We start from the raw sequence: 20607 nt of genomic DNA, 5'->3' as shown, positions 1-20607 counted from the left end.
GGAGCGTGGGCTGGAGATGTCAGGAAGCAGACTTTGAAAATCGATGTTGTCCTTGTAACCCTCAGTGTCTGGTGGGGTGCTGGGAGGAGAGGAGGAGCTCAGTGCAGGGCTCCACCTGGAAGGGGAGCCCTGGGGGGGGGGGGACAACCTGGTGAAGAGGAGACCCGGACCCGTGGTTTGTCCAGGCAAATGCAAGTGTCATGCTCTAAGGAAGTGACATGCAAATAACCATTCGTTAGCCTAACAAACGCCTCTGGCTGAGCCAGCTGCCACCGACCCCAAATCCAGCCTGCCCTGTCCTGGTAACCACAGTGCTTAGAGCAGCGACCTGCAGAATTGCCTGGAATGCTTGACAAAGTCACAAGCTGTCAGCTCTGCTCTGCATCCAGTGAACCAAAATCACAGAAATGTGTTACCTTCATGAGACCCGGAGGTGACCAAGTGTGTTTGGTCAGTTTGGGAAACAACTGTCCCACGAAACAGCATTACCATTGCTGCCTTCTGCCTCCCTCTCACTTTTGCAGGAGGCCTCGAGCCAGGAAGCCAGGCTTCCCCTTTCCTTGTAGACCCTTCATGAAGTAAAGAGGGTCCTGCTTTACTTTGTATTGATAGACCCCCAAATAATCTCCTTCAACTGATTGATGCCCCACTGATAAAAAGCAGCTGCTGACCGAAATCCCTCCCTGTGCATTTCCAGGATCTTCCTGGACATCAGGGAGGGGCCTGGAACTGCCCTGGGGAGTGTCACAGAAGGTGAGGCCCTGGGCAAGTGACACTCTGCCTGGGAAACAGCGTGTATTCAGATTGAGGAGTGTTCATATGTATTTGTGTGTGTGTGTGTGTGTGTCTATACAAAAACCAATAGACTCAGTGCTTGAAGTTCTGGGCATCCTGTTGTTAAGGGGCTCAGCCTCTGCCCTGCCCCCAGCCTGTGTCCAAGCTGCTCTCCACACTCCCCCTGCTGAGGACCACTGGCTTTGGGTGGTTCCAGAGGCTCTGGGTGAGGAGTGTAGGTGCTTGGTTATGGACTGAAGGGTCCGCAAGTGGCTGCAAGTTGTGTGCTGGGAGCCCCTAGCTGCTCTTGTATTACCACACTACCACTCACCTCTGTAGTTCCAAGGCCTAGAAAAGGACTCGCTCAGTTGTGTCCGGCTCTTTGCGACCCCATTGACTCTACAGTCCATGGAATTCTCCAGGCCAGAATACTGGCGTGGGTAGCCTTTTCCTTATCCAGGGGATCTTTCCAACCCAGGGATTGAACCCAGGTCTCCTCTATTGCAGGTGGATTCTTTACCAGCTCATCTATCAGGGAAGCCCAAGAAGTCACATGCACACTCAATAAGGTTGAACACATAATCAAACACGTGAATGACTGACTCTAAATCCTCCCCCAAAACATGTGATCCGATTCCCTTCTCTGGAGCTTGACTCAGCTTCAAGCTGGATCCAAAAGAGAAGTAGCCAGATTGGTTTTGGAATATGGCTCTGGGCACAGCCTCCTTTCTCAAGTAATGGGGTTCCGTGACTTTGTGCCCCAGGAGCTGAGGCTTCCTGCTGCCCTCTGCTGGCATCTGTAAGACAGGGTCAGCAAACAAAGATCACAAGGCAGCCAGGTGAGAGGCGGGGTTCTGTGAGAACTTTGAGACTTCACATGATCCTGCTTCCCTCTCTTCCCCTTCCCCCTGGTTGCTCCACTCTCTTGGAATGCCTTTCCCTAAAAGCCCCTACCAGCAGGGCCAGATCCAGATACCCCACGCCCACATGTGTCTCCAGCACCCTGGACTCACCGGCTTAAGACCACATTCACTGTGAGCACCCTGGACCAATTCCCTAGGGCTCTGGGCAGAATTCCAGATTAGAGAGAAAGCAGTGACCCTTTCCTCCTCCCTGACCAGGAGCTGTAACCACGCAGAGCCCCAGGGCAAGGACATCAAATCTGACCCCAGGCCACGAAGTTAAAGTGAGGGAGGGCTGAGCTGAGATGCCAAATTCCCTTCATCCTCGTCCTGTTTAATTATGACTAGTACCTGAAAGGGGATGAATGTATTGCTTTAAAGTTCTTTTCATTTTTTTTGTGTTTGTGGTTACAGCATCTTTCTTATCTCTACCGCTCTGCTTGTTAGTCTTTTTTTTCTTATATAGATTTATCAGGATACATTTTTCTTATTTGACTTTAAAATGTTTGGTTTCCTGGTTAATTTATCATTTCTTTTATTTTTAAAATATTTCATTAATTTCACTTTTATCTTTATTTGTTTTGTCCTTTATTTTTTGTTATTTTTAACATTTGTTTCAAAATGATAAACTGTTCAATTATTTTCAGTTCATATTTTTATGGTTTTAAAAATTTTAATGGCAAAAGTAAGACATATTTTCCTCTGAAAATAGCTTTAACTATAGCTTATAGATTTTTGGATACTTGTTACTATTTAATATGAGTTTCTTTAATTACTACTCAAATTGTGCATTTTTTCATGGTTCCATACTATTGGCCATCATTATTTCTTCTTTTATGAATTTTCTCTTTTAATTTTCACTTATTTTTTCTACTTACATACTAATTTTTTATGCAGATTTATCAATATTTTATTTGGGTTTTTGTCTCTGATAGTCTTATTTTTTTAAAATCTGGATGCTATTTTATTTCCATTAGAAAAATACTATCTATATAAAATTTAGTACAGTTTTTTTCTTTATGTTTTTCATTCAAACTTAAATGCTTTAATTTTCCTCAAGTAAAAGCAGAATCATATATCTGACATGAGAACTCAGTATTTCACATCATTAAATTAATAGGATTTGATTGAATTAGATGTGCTCTTTATTTCTCAGGAATAGTAGTAACTCATCTTTCCTACATGTTATTTCCCTTTACTTTTGTGTTTCTGAGAATTATGTAATGTATGTCTGTTTTCCCACACCCAGTAATATAAGTGTTCTAAAAGTATAATTTATAACATTAGTAACTAGATTCATCATTAATCTTCAATTCATGTTCAATTCTCCTTATTAAATGGAATTTCCATAGTCATTTCAGATGTTTCAGTCAACCTTACACTTTCCAACAAAGATTGTAAAAATGAAAACATTAATTAAAAAATCTTATTTAAATTCCAGACTAAATGACACTGGAGATCAGTGTCATTCTAAAGGAGATCAGTCCTGGGTGTTCTTTGGAAAGAATGATGCTAAAGCTGAAACTCCAGTACTTTGGGCACCTCATGCGAAGAGTTGACTCATTGGAAAAGATCCTGATGCTGGGAGGGATTGGGAGCAGGAGGAGAAGGGGACGACCGAGGATGAGATGGCTGGATGGTATCACGGACTCGATGGACGTGAGTTTGAGTGAACTCCGGGAGTTGGTGATGGACAGGGAGGCCTGGCGTGCTGCAATTCATGGGGTCGCAAAGAGTCGGACACGACTGAGCGACTGAACTGAACTGAAATGACACTGGACCCACTTAGAGTGATGCTGTCAGGAGAGGTCCTTGCACAGCTACTGCTTCAGTCTCAACCCGGCCTCCTTTTGGCAAAGCAGCAACCTGCTACTCTGAAAATCTTGTTTGTAAATATCACTGACAGTATTGAAGTCATTTATGTCAGCCAGCAAAACAGGTGTTTTTACCACATTTGTGAAGTCACAGCCTGCTACTCTCAGAATTTTACCCATGTTTGTGAGAGGTTGTTTAGCTCTTTCTGCCACTCTCCTGGCACAAGCTGTCTACCTGCAGAGTCCATGCCTAGCTGTCCTGAAGTGATTATGGTCCTATTGACTAACACAGCCTGATTGCAGGGATCAATGGCCACTGTGGCTTTTGTGGTGTGGATCACCTTTTCTTTTTCTCCAATTTGTTTTTATTTTTATTTATTCTTTTAAAAAATTGGAGAATAATTGCTCTACAATGTTGTATCAGTTTCTGCTGTACAACAATGTGAATCAGCCATATATATACATATACCCACTTCCTGTTGAGCCTCCCTCCCCCCATTCCACCCCTCTAGGTCATCACAGAGCATCAGGCTAGCCTGCCTATGTTATTCAGAAGCTTCCTGCTAGCTATCTATTTTACACATGGTACTGTATATATTTAAAGACGGCATGGCTAATCCTTTTCCCTCGCCACCCTTCAGAGTCAACTAGCCTGGATACTACTCCTTCTTGCATCTCGCTGCACTCTCTGACGGTCTTAGATTGCTCTTGTCCCTTCTAAGACTGCATAAACCATTACTTAACATTTTCTTCTGATTTTGATTTTGATATATAACTAAAAGAATCTAATTTCATTTTTCTTCTAAATGCTTAACCTTTTAGCTCAGCATTATTAATGGAAAGATTATTTTCCTGCAATTTAAGGAAAAATTAATAAAATTTAAAAGTAGAATTATTGTTTATCTTAATTATGCATATATAAGATATATGTGTATAAATATATGTATATTTGGACCCGCTTTTGGACTTTGTTATTTTTTACATTGTTTTGTTTATTCCTGTGTCAGTAATACACTATTGTAATTATGTTAGCTTTCTAAAACCCTTTAAAATGACCAAGTCTATTCTTATTACGGAGAAGGCAATGGCACCCCACTCCAGTACTCTTGCCTGGAAAATCCCATGGACGGAGGAGCCTGGTAGGCTGCAGTCCATGGGGTCGCTAAGAGTCAGACACGACTGGGCGACTTCACTTTCACTTTTCACTTTCATGCACTGGAGAAGGAAATGGCAACCTACTCCAGTGTTCTTGCCTGGAGAATCCCAGGGACGGGGGAGCCTGGTGGGCTGCCTTCTATGGGGTTGCACAGAGTCGGACGCGACTGAAGCAACTTAGCAGCAGCAGCAGCAGCATTCTCATTATGTTTTAAAATTAATTTTTATGTCTGTTCTAGGATGTTTATTCTCTCACCAGAGCTTTGGAATCCTTTGATGAAGTCTTCACAGCCTCTGTCACTCTTCTGCGGGGATTGAGTCTTTGGAGAATTCACATCCCCCTCATTCTCTTTCTCTTCTCTCAGACTCTCTGTAGCTGGGAACGAAGCTTCCTAGGCTTGTTCAAAACCCACCACTGGTTTTCCTCCCCTGCCCACCCTGCTCCGTCCTTCTGTTCACAGAATGCCTTTGCCTAGCCTGAGGTTGTCATCTGACCTTTTGGCCCTTACCCCTGAATTGAAGTATTCAGGGAGTTGATAAATGTGCAGAAAAGCTGGCAGTGATGTAATAGTGCTATTTCTTCAGATCAGAGAGCCTGGAAACATCTTGAAATCACCTTCTTCAGGGCTATAAATAGACTTACAAGTAGGAATGAAGGATTTTATTCACTCAACTCTTCCACTTACTCACTTTGTTCATTCCTTCTCCTTACTAAATAAATATGAAAAGTACCATTTCGCTCAGGCAGGGCCCCCTTGAGTCCCTCTGTGTCTCCAAGTTGTTTCAGCCAGGCAGTCTGAGAGACTGCTCTGCTTAACTAAATGGAGATCAAATATGTGAATATTCAGAATGTATCTAGTAAGGATGGGCTACAGAGGATGTAGTAACAACTCTAAAACCACACTCAAAATCCAAGTGGATCTAGGTGATCCCCAAGGGCATTTGTTTTCCATGCATTTGCTCAGGTGTCCAGAATCCTGGGATGTCCAACCTTATAATCACCAACATTTCTGTGCTCACCAGGGCAGCAGAAAATTGGGCATTTCAGCAATGTTCACTGGCCTTCATCTTCTTCTATCCAGGAGAAACACATGTCACAGGGCAATGTCTGCCTCCATAAGGCCTCTCTTATTGAAACATTAGTGAAAAACAGTAAAATCTACCAAAAGATATCAGTCATTAGTTATACAGAGGCCTAATAGTCCCAGGCAATTCAACTGAACAATAATGAGTATCTAGGTCTCTGAATATATTGGTGTCTCCACAGGAAGAAGGCTCTCCTCTATTCTCCTGGTGAAAACATTTTACAATCCATCCACTCATTTCCAGTTTACACTTTGAGCACCTCCAACACCATTGCTGAAACACAATTTTATATCTGATCTCTAATGTTAAGGGAGTTCCAGGTTTTAGTATATGTGAAGGCATGACATGCCTGAATAAATGTTTGAAGGCATGACATGCCTGAATAAATGTTTGGCATATCAATTAATATTTTACTTTTTCTGATAGGTACCTGGTTTCTTTGCTGTACTATATAAAACACAGGTAACCTGAAAAAGTCCACCATGCCATTAAGCTTGAATTAAGGACATCTGGAAGGTAAGAGTAATCAAGAATGTTTTGAATGTAAACAACTCAAATGCCAGGGTTGTATATCAGCAAAATTCAGAACAAAGCTAGGATTCTAGAAAAGTTAAAAAAAAAAAAAAAAAGCGGGGGGGGGGGGCGGTTCCCATAGGCTGTTCAGTATAGGGTGTGGGCTGGGCTGGTGACAGGACGGTTGAGAATGAATATAGAATATATTTGAGAACAACTACAGAATATACTTGTGAACATACTATAAACAGAGGCTTGCCTATGTGGTTGTCCCGCCGCCAGAAATGGAAGGATCCTAGCTGGTGCCTACGGTTTCAGCTGGCATTGTGAGTGTCTTAACATCTCTCGACAATAAGAGGCCTACAGCTCTGGCTTCACTTGGCACCTAGAATACTAAACTAGGGTCATGGCTGCTGTGGTTGGGGTGGGGCTGATGTGATTGGAGATCCATGTTCACATTTGCTCATAACTGACGGTGTAGGAGGGAGAGACCTCTGTGTTCAAGAATGGTTAAAATCCTGCATTTTCTGAAATCCTTGCCTCTTTCCTCTGCTTAAATTGGACTGTGTCTGCAGAGCCCAAAGACTCTCCTTACTTAATCTCTGTGCTGGAGAGCTGCAAACCAGACTCCCGTGGCCCCTGGTGCAGGTTGATCTAAGCTTCTTCCTAGGCTTTGGGGTCTCAGCATTTGTGGACTTCAGCAACACAGATTTTTTCCTTCCTATGGCATCACATAGTTTCCTCTTGCCAAGAAATAGGCATGGCTTACATATTGGGATGAGTAGTGATCACCCACAGAGCATCCGCCCAGACCACCAAGACCTCCCATGCATTCCAGTGGCCATGTTGGATTATGAGGTTCCAGAGTGAGTTGGTTGGATCAGAGGTGGGCATCTGAGACAGGAAGATGCATTTTCACATAGTTTTGAATTGATGTCAAGCAAGAGAGCAAGAGTTTCTGATTTCTGTGACACACAAGAGACCTGGATGCAGAGGATTTGATATGTAAAGAAGGGAAAGAGGTGAGGATGGGCAGAGAGAGGCAGAAGCTAGGGAGGTGGCACAAGGTTGCTTGCCCCCCGCCACCTGGTCCTTCTAAAATCAATTCAGAATTCTCTTTTCTCAGGAAAAAAAAAAAAATTACTTCCCTTTGGCCTAAGTAGATCCAGTTGTTTTTCTTATTTGCAATAAAAACAGGCTGTTCTAAGCTCCACGCCTTTGTGCTGGAGAGCTGTTTGCTCATTATTGTGTAAATGTTTATATTCAGAAACTGCCAGGAATTGGGGAGATTTTCAGTAACAGGAGAAAGATCTTAGCAGGAACCTGAGCTGCATGTTGTTGAGAGGTGTGGCTTTGTTTTCAGATGTGCTGTTCACATATGCAGTGTGGCTGCAAGCATGTTGGGAAGAGGAGTGGGGCTTGGGGGTCCCATTCAGAAAGGGCCAGAGAAGGCAGTCCTCCTGGTCCCCTGTCTGGGGAAGGATATTCATCACCCCCTCCCATGAGCCTGTGGTTCATTCAGGCCTCATTATAATTTCTTAACCACAGATGTCATTTAAATCTTTCTTCACAGCACCGTGTCAAAAAAATCAACTAAATATAAAAATTTAAACTAAATATAAAAATTTTTGATCTAAAAATTTACAGGCTGGAAGTATAAGCTCTGGAGTCACATGGCCTTTCTCAAGAGTGAGCAGTAGCATCAGTGCTACCTGTATAAGTTCCCTTCCTCTTTGTGTCTTGGTTTCTTGTCTGTAAAATGAGAAGGGTTTGACTAGATTATCTCTGAGGCAGAGTGGAGACGAACATCCCCAGAACTGCCAGGCAGGAAGAGGTTTGGGGATGAAACTGAATATGGCTCTACACCCTCTTTGCCTGAGATTTCAAAAGGGATTAGGATTGTGCAGATGGTATATTCTCCCATGAGCCAATGGCAGTCACATTGTCAAGGGTAGAGAGAGATCCTCAGTGTTCAAGAGTGAGGGTCCTACTGGGTGTAAGGCCACTCAATCTGGCCAGAGAAGCTGGTACCTTCCTGCCAGGTCATCCCACTATACCTGTGCAGCTTCCTAGGCTCAGGGCTCGAAGCAAGAGGCAGCCACTGAGACACTTCCTGTTAGGGGAAGCACACTGATTGAAACTGCCCACCCTGGCCAGGCACCATAGTAACCATTTGCATGAGTTGTTTTACGACAGGAGATCCTGGTAAGGAATATGGAACTAATAAGCTTCCACCAACCGGAAGAGTTCGGGAAAGGTCAAAATGAGATACCACATGTCCGACCACGTCCCAGAATCCTCTCTGGCATTCATCTTGACTGAACAAGGTGTGCACCACCAGGAAGGACTCTTGACTTAGAATGATTGGCTAAAGACAACCCAGAAACTAATCCCATCACCATAAAACCCAAGACTGCCAGCCATGTGACAGAGCAGTTCTCCTGGGTTCCCCTACTGATCTCCACCCAGGTGGCCTTTCCCAATAAAATCTCTTGCTTTGTCAGTGCATGCGTCTCCTTGGACAATTCTTTTCTGAGTGTTAGACAAGAGCCCAGTTTTGGGCCCTGGAAGGGGTCCTTCTTCCTGTAACACTCCCAGCCCCAGGGCGACAGCTTGCATTGGCTAGAGAAGTCCAGGGTTTGGGGAGAGGTCTTGAACAGAACAGTACCTGGGGAGGCATCATTAGAAGGAATTTGAGCTATGGGAGAGAATGAGCCCAAGCCTGGAGTAAGTGTGAGGAGAGAAGGGAGCCAGAATTGAGGTTCCCAACCTCCTCTGCGGACTTGGAGGAGAGGAGGAGGGACAAGGCAAAGAGAACGATGCTGAGCAGCCAGGAAGATATGAAAAACGCAGGCAGGAGAGGAAAAGGGAAAGAGGAGGAGACAGTGACCAGTAGGGTCAAATGTAACCGATGGTTGGTAGAGATGGATGGATGAGGCAGAGACATTGGATTTTGCAACAGGGGAGAGTTGGAGAACTTCCTTTAACCCTTGCTCCTGGGAAGTGAGGCTGCCCGTCTTTTCATCTAACAAATCTTTCTTGTGTGAAGCCAGTTTCAAACTTTATTCTGAGGGATGTATTCCATAGGAGCCCTGCCTCTGGCCTTATCCTGTGGCTCTGTGGAGAAGCCCTGGCCAGCAGAGGGTCACCATTTTATTGAAACACTGGAAAAATGCAGCTCTGGGCACTGCCCATCCCCCCCCCCCAGACCCCCACCGCCCCAACACACACACTATGTATGTGTGTGTGTGTAGGAGGAGCTCAGAACTCGCAGATCACGAGGCGCTGCTCTCCGCAGACCTTGTCATTCCACTTGCCGTTGGGAAAGATCTCCACACAGTTCTCTGAGCCGCCATCATTGTTGGGCTCCTGGGGGGCCCAGTTGGAATAGACCAGGGGCTCCCCCGTGGGGTAGATGAAAGTACCCTCCTTCCTGGTGTCGCTCATGCTCAGGAAAGCAGCCTTGTTCTGGGCTGTGGCCAGCTGAGTCAAGGCCTCGTTTTCAGCTGCAGAACGTGGGGAGGGCAACTGTCCTCCAGCCTGTGTGCAGATCTGCTGGGCATCCTGAAACGTTTTTTCAGAGCCTGCCGTCTTAAAGATCTTCTCCCCGACACTCCGGCCATTAGGGAAGAGCATCGCTAGGGGAAGAGGAGAGTTAGGTTGGGGATGCGGCAGCACCTAGATCTTGTGCTTCAACTGGAGTCCCCAGCTCCCACGAGGGTACCAGGGCACCAGATAGAACAAAAGCAAGGCACTTAGCTCCTGATAATCCATCATGCAAGAGATGAGGACCCTGGAAATCAGGTGCTTACATAAGAGGCCCAAAGTTGCCCAACTGTTCGATGTAGACAAGGATCAGACTTTGCTGGAGGTAACACTAAAGCTTGCACTTTCTGTTCCTCCCTATGTTGCATGCCAGAATCAAGTTTTCAGTTCTCTGTAGGTTGGAATGACTTTGGGAGGGAAATGACACCATGCAGCCCAGGGCAGTTCCTGGAAGTGTGGAGAACATCATACTCACTCTAAGCCCTCCATGGTGATTGGGTACATGGGGTTGCCACAGGGAGTTCTGTGCTATCTGAAGGGGTGAGGGCAAGGAAAGGATGGGGGTGCATCTGAGAACAGCCTAATATTGGCCTCGACATGCGTGTGATGAAAGTCACTCAGCGTCCCTGGACCACTGGGCAGTGTGTGTGGCAATAGTGGGCAGGATGGGCTCAGCACTAAAGACACCCCTGTTTTGGATCCAGAAGACCATGTGTTCATCCTGACCTTGGCAATGATGGTCCAGGTGGACACAAGAAAGTCACTTTCCTTTTCAGGGTCTCATTCCTTATTCCTAAAGTAGGGGTATACTGTAAAAGAGTATCTTCTGTGTGACATAAGTATCTCTTCTTATTGTAACCCATCCCCATCACTCTGACTTCTAGGGTCATACATGGAAATTTTGAGGGCTCTCTGGACTCTTTAGGAACCCAGACTGCACCCTGACTGTCTGCCCTTCTCTGAGTAGCTTCAACAGGTACTCAGGGAACAGATTCTCTGGGGGGTCAGGACGGCACCCAGATCAGCCCTGAACAAGGTCAGTGTGAGTCCATGTGACACTACTGGGCTTACACCCCACGCATCTGGGTGGGTGTGTATTTGTATCAGTGAATACGCCCATGTGTCTATCTGAAGATACATGGGCAGAGTTAAGGTCCATCTGGATAGGAAAGGTCATGTGTACATGGTGCTCATGTATGTAGATGATGTCACATAGGTGGAAGGAGGAAGGAGGAGGAGGATGCTTCTGGAAGGAGGAAGACATACCAAACGCTGGCAACTCTCATCCTTAACTACTTTGGTACTTAGTTGGCTAGAGTTCTAAGAAGCCAACAATATGTCTCACCATATCAGGCCCCTTTATGCTCTGCTCCTTCAGAACATTTTTTATCAATCACTGAGTTTGGATGAATGATGTGAATGCAAAGCTGTCCTCAGGGAGAGCAGAAAAGGAGGAGGGGCAGTTGGTGGAGAGTCCCAGGGCACAGGGCACTCAGTGTGCTCCAGGAGGCCTCTGCCTGCTTAGGATCCAGGCTTAGAGAAGAATCTCTGCTTTAAACACCACAAGAGGTGCGGGGGAGTCCCGAACTGACCAGAGGCTGGAGGCAGCCTGCTCCTGCCAGACCTAGGGGCATGTTTAGGGAGAGATACTTGGTGATCACATACTAAAGACAGGTCCCCAGCAGCCTTGAACACCACATGAAGCATCCCAGCCCCACCCCCATGACCAGGTATGGATTCTCTGCTGCCCTGGGCTGTGTGGCTGCTTCTCTGCTTCTTGCATACCTGGCCCCACGGAAGAAAGACAAGGGTTGGGTATCCCCTTGTCTGTCATAGGGACCTGCCCAGGGTATGCTGGGATAAGGTCTGCTGAACTGGTGACACTGACCACTTCCTCCTCCTTGTTCCGTGTATCTACTTGCAGTTCCTGGAGCACGGCTCTGTCCCAGCCTTCTCCTTAGCCCCACTCCTGCCCCAGATCTAGGTCCAGTCCCAATCATGGTCCCAGCAAGTCCAATTTAGACCCAAGCCCAGCAAACTGCAAGCCAAACCCAGACTAAGTCTGAGGTCCATACTTGGGGCCTGGCTCAGGGTCAGGTCCAGGAACTCACCTTTCTTATACTGAGAGAAGGCATTCTGGAGCCGTTGTAGTTGTCCCTCTAAGATTCCCACCCGCTGCCTGAGAGCATTGACCTCTGCAGGAGAGAGAGGCCAAGTGAAGACAGATCCAGAACAACCTGGGGTCACTCAGAGCCCAGGACTCAAGGGAAGAGTGTCCAGGTGGAGATGCAAGTTGGGGGTGGGGTTAAGGAGGTAGAACAGACCCTAGGAATCCCACCTCTGCTAACCTAGCTGGCCTCTGCTTCCCACAAGATTTCCTGTGGTTCTCTTGTGACCAGTATCTCCTGAGCAGGTCCCTGCACCTCACTGACAGTGAACCAGATGTCATTTTAATTCCAGATTCTGTCGATAGCACTTCCTTTTGCATTGCAGGGGGTGGTATGGTTGTAGGAGAGGAATACACATAGCTTGAGTATTTCCCATCCATTGAGTTATTTGCTGATCAGGGTTATCTGATGAATTGGAGAGGCAGGTTTGCTTGTCATAAAGATCAGATAGAAAATCTGCTCAGGTTGTCCTCCAGCGAGTCACAGAGGCTAAGACCAGAGTCCACCTCGCCATACACCGTGTCAACTTTTCCTGCTTTGACCCCCACCTGTAACTAAATGGGTTACCTGAGAGGAGCTGCTGCTGCTAAGTCGCTTCAGTCATGTCCGACTCTGTGTGACCCCAGAGACGGCAGCCCACCAGGCTCCCCCACCCCTGGAATTCTCCAGGCAAGAACACTGGAGTGGGTTGCTGTTTCCTTCTCCAATGCATGAAAGTGAAAAGTGAAAGTGAAGTCGCTCAGTCGTATCCGACTCTTCGAGACCCCATGGACTGCAGCCTACTAGGCTCCTCCGTCCATGGGATTTTCCAGGCAAGAGTACTGGAGTGGGGTGCCATTGCCTTTTCCACCTGAGAGGACAGCTGAGCTAAATAAGGCCTCCTCCCTGCCCCGTACCCAACGGGGGCCTCCAAGGCTTCCTTACCTGCAAGCCCACTCTCCCCCTTTGCTCCTCTTTCTCCAGGAGTACCTCTGTCTCCCTTCAGTCCTGGGGGGCCCCTGGCACCTGAAGGCCCCTGTGGACCGATGCCTCCAGCAGGCCCTGGGATCAGAGAAGTAGAAATGGGTGAGTGCTGAACATATATTTCAGCATTTTCACACCCCTCCCCCCAACCTCCACACATGAACTTCCTATCCCCCAGCCATACACCCTCCACATTTACAAATGTCCCTCTGTGCCTGAAAACTCTCCTGCATCCTCTCTGTACACTGACTGTCCCATAACCTAACAACCAGCCTTCCCTGAATACAGATAGTCCCTGCTGCTCATACCACCCTCTACCCGGAGACAGACAGTTCCCAGAACCCAACACTGGCTCTCATCCTGGAATGCCAGCTCTGACCTGGAGGGTGGTGGGGGTGGGCACAGGGGAACATGAGCCCAGCCCCACGTCCATTGCTCACCTGGTGCCCCAGCACGTCCAGGGGCTCCGGGCTCACCAGGGGCACCTCTCTCTCCTTTGAGACCTGCAGGGCCTGGGGAGCCCTGTATGCCTGGGGCACCCACTCCTCCTGTAGAAGGAACACATTGGAGAAACATGGCTGAGAGTGCGCTCAGCAGGTACAATCTCCTCAGCAGTGCAGCTTGTCACTCACAGCTCCAGGTGAGAGAGCGACTTGGGAGACTGCTCCTGACTGCTTGGTCTCCTCTAGGAAATTCACTCGGTGTGAGAATATGGGGGGAGAGGCCCAGGCCAGGCCAACCAGGTGCGGAGGTTCCAGGCTTTTCCAAGCACTGTGCACATACCCTGGTCCCCACCAGGGCTGCCAATGTCACCCCTCCCTTCTCCCTCCCTCACCCATCACATACCACCCTCCTACCTTTGGGCCCAGTCTCTCCTTTGGGGCCTGGTGTGCCTGGAGGTCCCATGCTCCCCTGCTTCCCTGAGGGGCCCTCTCTTCCAGCTGGTCCAGGCATACCTGGAGGCCCTGGGAAAAAGGACCAGCCCAGTCAGTGACACTGAATCTCCTTGGAAGTGGAGTGCATAAAATATGGGGCTGTAATAGAAGTCAGACAGGCAGCCTCCTTCAAAAGATGTTTCCCTCACTCTCCGCCCTCCCCAGGAGCTCCAGTGTTCCCTGAAATAACCCCGTGCACCTTGAGAATGACCTTCTTCCTCTTCCTGGGGCAGAATCTGTGCATGCCTACTGCCATGGCCTAGCGGCAGCACACCATCTGCAGACACCTGCATTCCATGCCCAGCTGCTCACCAGGTGGTCCAGTGTCTCCCCTTGGTCCGGGTTCTCCAGCAGAGCCATTGTCTCCTTTCAGCCCAATAGGGCCAGCTGGTCCAGGCATTCCTGCTCGTCCTGCAGGTCCTGGTGAACCTGTGGCAGAAAAGATGGACATAAAGCTGACCCAGCCAAGGAGGAGCCAGCTGCCTCTAGAGTCAGTGCCCTGGCATTCCTTCAGGGTTCTGTAGGGTGTAGACACTCCCCCTTCAGGTGACTGGTCCAGTGGTGATGCAGGAAATGCATATCCGCATCCCCTTTTTACAGGAGAAGGAACAGGCTTGCAGAATTGGAGGCAGATCCAAACCAAGACTCACCTGGCTTTGCATACAATGCACCCGCCCCTGCCCCAAGGCCACGGTATTTATGGCAGTTCAGTCTGTCAGCTTTTACCCTGGACCATGGACTCCCTGCCCTCCCCCCTTCCCAGAACCAAAGTTTATGGCAGAAGTGACACCTGACACTTACCACCAGAGAAATAGATATCAAAAGCACAATGAGCTGTCACCTCACACCTCTCAGAATGGCTATTATCAGACAGCAAATAGGAAGTGCTGGAGAAGTAGAGAAAAGGAAAGCTTTGTGCAGTAGGGATGCAAATGGAGCAGCCACTATGGAGACAGCATGGAGGTTTCTCAGAAAGTTAAAACTAGAGCTACCGTAGAATCCATCAATTCCCCTTCTGAGCATTTAACTAAAGAAAATGAAAACACTAACCTGAAAAGATATATGCACCCCCAAGTTAATTGCAGCATCATTCATGGTAGCCCAGACATGGATGTAGCCTAGAGCCCAAGTATCTATGGATGGATGAACGGATGTAGAAAATGCAGGGTGCATATACAATGGAACATTATTCAGCCATAAAAGGGAATGAAATCTTGCTATTTTCAGCAACACTGGTGAACTTTGAAGGTACTAGGCTTAGTGGAATAAGTCACAGGGAAGGGCGGTACCATACGATCTCACTTACATGTGAAATCTAAGAAAACAAATAGAAACAACATACTCACAATACAGAGAACAGATTTGTGGTTGCTAGAGGTGGGGTTGGAAAGTGAGCAGAATGAATAGAAATCTTCAAAAAGTACAAATGTCCAGTTTAAAAAAAATTGATTCCTAGGAATACAATGTACAGTGAAGTTACTATAGTTAGTAATCCTGGGTTGCATGCTTGAACATTGCTGAGCAAGCAGATCTTAAAAGTTATCATCACACACAAACTGTAACTATGTGTACTGATGACATTGACATGACTTATTGTGACATCATTTCACAATATATGCAAATATGAAATAATTATGATATACATCTGAATCTATTATAGATCAATTCTATTTTAATATAAAGAAGAGAAAAATCTATGCAACATGTTTTTAAAATTAAAGAAGATAGTCAAAATTAATGTGCATCATCAAGTGATAAATGTAGGCTATAAATACTCTATTTAATTTGAATCGGTTTTTTCAACATGTCCATGCATGTGACAGGCATGTGCACATGTAACACACATTGAAAAAACCACAAGAAGAGCATATGTAAGTGTTAACAGTTATTTTATCTAAGGGGCACAATTCAGGTAATTTTAATTTGCTTCTTTTTGTGATTAGTGATCACATGTTAATTGTTTTGTAAAAATGATCAAATATTTAAAAATCACATTACCTTAAGAGGGCTGCCTAAGTCTGAAATTATGAGAGATTTACCTTCAAAGACTAAAGGGAGAAATAACTATTGATTCAAGAATTATACACTCAATTCTGTGAGCTTGGTTATTCTTTTTTCATTGAGATGAAATTCACATAATATAAAAATAAACTTTTTTTTTTTTTTTAACAGTGATGTGTAGATTGCAGGATCTCAGGTCCCCGATCAGGCATTGAACCTGAGGCCTGGCAGTGAGAACACCGAGTCCTAACCCCTGGACCTCCAGGAATTTCCTATAATTAGTCATTTAAAGTATGTGATTCAGTGGCATGTAGAACATTGACATAATTGTACAACTACCACTTCTCTTTAGTTTAAAACTATTTCATTTATCCCAAAGAAAACCTCATACCCATACTCCCTCCCTACCTCCTCCTAAGCCCTGGCTACCTCTATGCAGCTGCCTGTCTCTGTTACCTATTCTGGATATTTTATATAAATACATACAATATATGACCCTTCGTCTCTGCCTCTTTAAACTAGGAGTGACATTCTCGAGGCTCATCCAATTTGTAGCACATCTCAGTACTTCGTTCCAGTCTATGGCTGAGTAATGTTCTATAGAATGAATACAATACATTTTCTTTATTCATTCACTGTGAATAAATGTTGATAGACACTTGGGTTGTTTCCATCTTTTGACTGTTGTGAGTAAGCATTCATGTGCAAAAAGACAACAAAAGAAATCTGTCAGTTACTACTAACTTGTTCATTCACTTATTTGTTCATTTCTTCATTTCATCTCTCTGTTCACTGAGAATCTCTCTGTGGAACATGGGTTTCTGCCTAGCACTGAGCAGGAAGTAAATGTCAGCACCAGGTCCTGGTCTGCAAGGAATTTGCCACTGAAGTTTAAACTGTGAGGCACAGGTAATGAGTGAAGAAAACAGCTTATGAGATGTCCCTCATCCCATCCCAGTACCCCCAACCCATGGACACACACGTACTCATAGGAAACAGGACTTCAAGGCTGAAGAGGATTCAGAGCCCTGGAGAGGAGAGGTGACATTTCAGATCTGGAAACCACTCCCCCAGGGTAAGAAGGGCCAGGCTTGCCTGGGCCAAGAATGTGCAGGTGGAGGGAGACTGGGGTATTTGATGGGTGGTGAGAACCTCTGTGCTGGACATTGGGTCCTGTTCTTAGCTCCAATTCTCACTAGGCAATCAATGGGAGCCCCGAGGATGGGCCCCACATCCCAGACCCCCTGTGCTCAGGCAGAGACACCTGGTCCCTGGCTGAGCCTCTCCTGGGCTCCCCCCTGGCTGGGGAGGGCAGCAGGTACCTTGGAAACAAGTCATTCCTTAGAAGGGAGCATTAGAGGTTGCCCATCCTTTGCACAAACCATGGCGGCCATGAGAGCAGGGAGGTAGAGGAAGGGATACTTTTCAATTCAGGGCCCCTCAGGGAGCTAGAGAGAGCTAGCATTTTGAATACCACCCCTCTTCTGAGATTACTTCTAGGCAGCATTTTCAAGCCCCAGCCCATTCATGTTGGGAGCTACTTTCTCTCTAAAAGACAGATAGATAAGATACTTGTCTCTTACCCTACAAATCCTGGGGATGTTACATATTCTTTTCAGCTTTAATGTTGTACATTTCTTTCCTCTCCAATCAAAGCACAAACTCCAGAAAGATGAAAGACCTCAGTTAATCCCTCCACATCCCTGGCCCAGGGCCGTTGTGATCCCCTCCTTGTCACTGGTTCATCAAATTCTCACTTCTTGCCAGTAAAAACCAGATCTCCTGTGGGGCAGTGTTTCCAGAAAATTCTCTTAATAATCAGTACATTTGGAAACTGCAGGAGAATTCAGCTTTTTGGTACATCAGAAGGATAAAACTTTATCTTGAAGACCAAACAAAGAAATAAAGCCTTGGCTCAATTCTTTGTCACTGTATGGCTGATATTATTCTCATCTACAGATGATTAAACTGAAACTTACAACACTGTCATCAGTTCAAAAATATTTAACATTCTGCAGAGGCAGCATTTAATACAAATGAACAACAGTTAAGTTTTGGAGTGTGTGTACTCAGTCGCATCTGACTCTTTGTGACTCTGTGGATTGTAACCCAACAGATTTCTCTGTCCATGAGATTTTCCAGGCAAGAATAATGTAGTGAGTTGCCATTTTCTATCCAAGGGATCATCCCAACCCTGGGATCAAACCCACATCTCTTGTGTCTCCTGCATGTGTGTACTAAGTCGCTTCAGTCATGTGCAAACCAACAGACCATAGCCTTCCAGACTCTTCTGTCCTTGGGATTCTCCAAGTGAGAATACAGGAGTGTGTTGCTATGCCCTCCTCCACGGGATCTTCCTGACCCAGGGATCGAACCTGCATCTCTTATGTCTCTTGCATTGGCAGGCAGGTTCTTTACCACTAGCGCCACCTGGGAAACCCAAGAGTTCTGGAGTAGGGGCCTCAAAATATCAGTCATTCACTCATGTTTGTACATTCTTGGGGGTGGTTAGAGTCAGAAGATCCTAGGGGAAGAATCAGGACAGCTGGTTATAGAGCTGGGGGCTTTGGCAAGCCAGTCTTTGCCAATCAGTGAAGCCATGTCTCAGGTGGACTGAAGTACTGGGGGAAACCCACCCACTTGGAAAGACCACCTTCAAGGTTTCCACAGCAGAAGATTCAGAGTTTCTGGGTTGTTTACAATTCCAGTGCCCACCCCTTCCCACCAGGGCAAGTCCATGGACCCAGTTCTACCTGGATCTCCCTTCTCCCCCCGGGGACCTTCTCTCCCATCTCGTCCATCACGACCAGGCAAACCACCCTCCGGGGGGCTACACATAACCAGGGTACAGGCGTTGGCCATTGTTTTCTGGGAATAGATCTTCATTTCTGCTCCCAGGGATCTCCAGGGCTGTGTGAGCAGGAGCAGCACGGAGAGAGGGAGGAGAAGCATGTCCTAGGCAGAGGAAAAGAGAGAGGGGGTGCTCTTGGTCCAAGGACGAGGCTTAGGGCTGGCCCAGCTCCTGGAGGTCAGGAGAAGCCCTTCCCCCATCTCCTCTCCCATCCTCTCGGGCCAAGAGTAGCAGGGCTCCAAAAGCAGTTTAGGGAAAGTTAGGATAAGGTCTGGCCAGGGAGGACATGTGTGGACAGCTGGGCCTCTGACCTGCTCTGCCAGCAGCATGAACCTACTCTCAGATGGTCTGGGTCATCCCTTTTGGGCTTGTTATCCCTGCCAGGGGCACTTTGGCCAGGATGTAGAATTCCTCACTGAGGCCATTGTCACACCAGGAGGGACCCACTGAGGGCCCTCGAGTGGGACCCTTCCTTCTCTGGGCCTCTTTATCCCTTTTTTACCAGTAAGTCGGTTGCTTTACCTCTTACAATGCTGGCTTGTTTCCTATCACTTGCTGCTCTGGACAGGCTAGTACTGAAGTCTGCAGTGCTATCTGAAAAGAAAGCCAGAGGGATAATGCTTGGTAAGGTCTGTCCTGAGCACAGAAAGGTGCATGACTGCTTATTTTCCAGGATTTGTCATTCCTGGGCTCCACCAGGAAAGTTCCTGGCACACTTAGAGTCCTGCCCAGACCTCCTGAGAGGACTTGGGATAGGGGCCTCATGGAAGAGGGGACCTGTCAGATGGGTGCCAACAGGGGGAGGCTAGCTTCAGAGGAGGAAAGCCAATGTCCAACAGAGCTTCCAGTCACCATCAGAAAGTGACTCAGGAGCTAAGTGATATCAGGGTGGGTGCAGGACATGGGTCACTTCTGGTGTTGGGCTTCTTTCCTCTCTCAGAAATAAACTGTAAAGTTTTGAGCATGGAAAAGAATCATGGGAGGTGCAGGGACCTGGAAGAAATCCCAAGGGACCTGTGCAAAGGACCAAGGGTTGCCAAGCAGGCTGATGTAGTGGGAAGGAAGGGGTTTCCTGGCCAGAGAAGTGCTTCCTTCCAAGAGGAAGATGACATGCACTTTCCAAAGGGACTTCCAGACAATGGCATCAGAGAGCTGGTTGGATGTCACATCCAACTCTCCCCCTCTCCCTGTCCTGCAAACACATCTCCTGCCAAACAAAGGGAGCAGAGTGAAGAGCACCCCTTATTACCCCATTTTCTTCCATCTCCAACACTGAACCTCATAGAGTGGAAGGTCTACACACACCCTGCCTTCTTCAACTACCCACATAGGTAGGGAGATATTCACCAGACATTGGAAAACAAGAGGCAAGGACAGAGACACTCACAGTTGCTTCCTGTAGGGCTCCAGCACGTCCAGGCAAATTAGAGTTCCTGGGCGAGAACTGGCTCCTTATACCTGTCCTGTAACCTGACTCTCAGCCCCAGTTTCCTGAAAACTCTCTTCAAGAAGTAGGGTAATTTCCTTCCTTATTGACTCACTCAATTGCACCCTCACCTGGGTTCTGGACACCTGCCACTGCAATTCATAGGACTACACACACCTTAGAGTTCAAAGAGCACCCTCAGCCCAAGATCTCATGGTTCCTCACTGCAGCCCTGTGAGTAAAGAGGCAGCATCAGTGTCTGTGTTTCATGGATGTCCAGAAATCCAAGGTCCAGAGAAGCCCAGCCAGCTGCACAATGACCTAGAGCTCTTGTGAAAGCAGCCTGCCTCCGCAGAGTCCAAGAAACAGCACCTGCTGTGCCCACTTCTCTTCCACCTTCATCTCAACATTACTGCTCAGACACTAGGAAAGAGCTGGGAGCTGCTTGGCCAATCTGAGCAGAAGTGGGGCAG

At 46.9% G+C, this 20607-nt stretch overlaps 1 protein-coding gene and 1 pseudogene across 3 annotated transcripts; both read right to left on the bottom strand.

Annotated features, from left to right (window-relative positions):
- Window positions 1–3325: 3325 nt before the first annotated feature.
- Window positions 3326–6002, bottom strand: LOC133240266 (2-iminobutanoate/2-iminopropanoate deaminase-like; annotated as a pseudogene).
- Window positions 6003–9262: 3260 nt separating this feature from the next.
- SFTPD (surfactant protein D) lies at window positions 9263–20189 on the bottom strand. Of its 3 annotated transcripts, XM_061405480.1 has the most exons (9): window positions 20096–20187; window positions 19231–19302; window positions 18611–18812; window positions 14169–14285; window positions 13779–13886; window positions 13362–13469; window positions 12883–12999; window positions 11902–11985; window positions 9263–9882 (listed from the first exon to the last, which is right to left on the bottom strand). In XM_061405480.1, exons 3-9 carry the CDS (start codon window positions 18807–18809, stop codon window positions 9506–9508), a joined length of 1110 nt encoding a protein of 369 aa, XP_061261464.1. In that variant the 5' UTR covers window positions 18810–18812; window positions 19231–19302; window positions 20096–20187; the 3' UTR covers window positions 9263–9505. The 3 variants fall into 3 exon arrangements, with proteins under 3 accessions (XP_061261464.1, XP_061261466.1, XP_061261465.1); XM_061405482.1 differs by lacking the exon at window positions 11902–11985 and having other exon boundaries at window positions 20096–20189; XM_061405481.1 differs by lacking the exon at window positions 19231–19302 and having other exon boundaries at window positions 20096–20143.
- Window positions 20190–20607: the final 418 nt, after the last annotated feature.

This window comes from Bos javanicus, chromosome 28 (assembly GCF_032452875.1).
Source record: "Bos javanicus breed banteng chromosome 28, ARS-OSU_banteng_1.0, whole genome shotgun sequence".
NCBI classification, from domain to species: Eukaryota; Metazoa; Chordata; class Mammalia; order Artiodactyla; family Bovidae; genus Bos; species Bos javanicus.
This window is presented reverse-complemented; position numbering and strand designations above follow the sequence as displayed.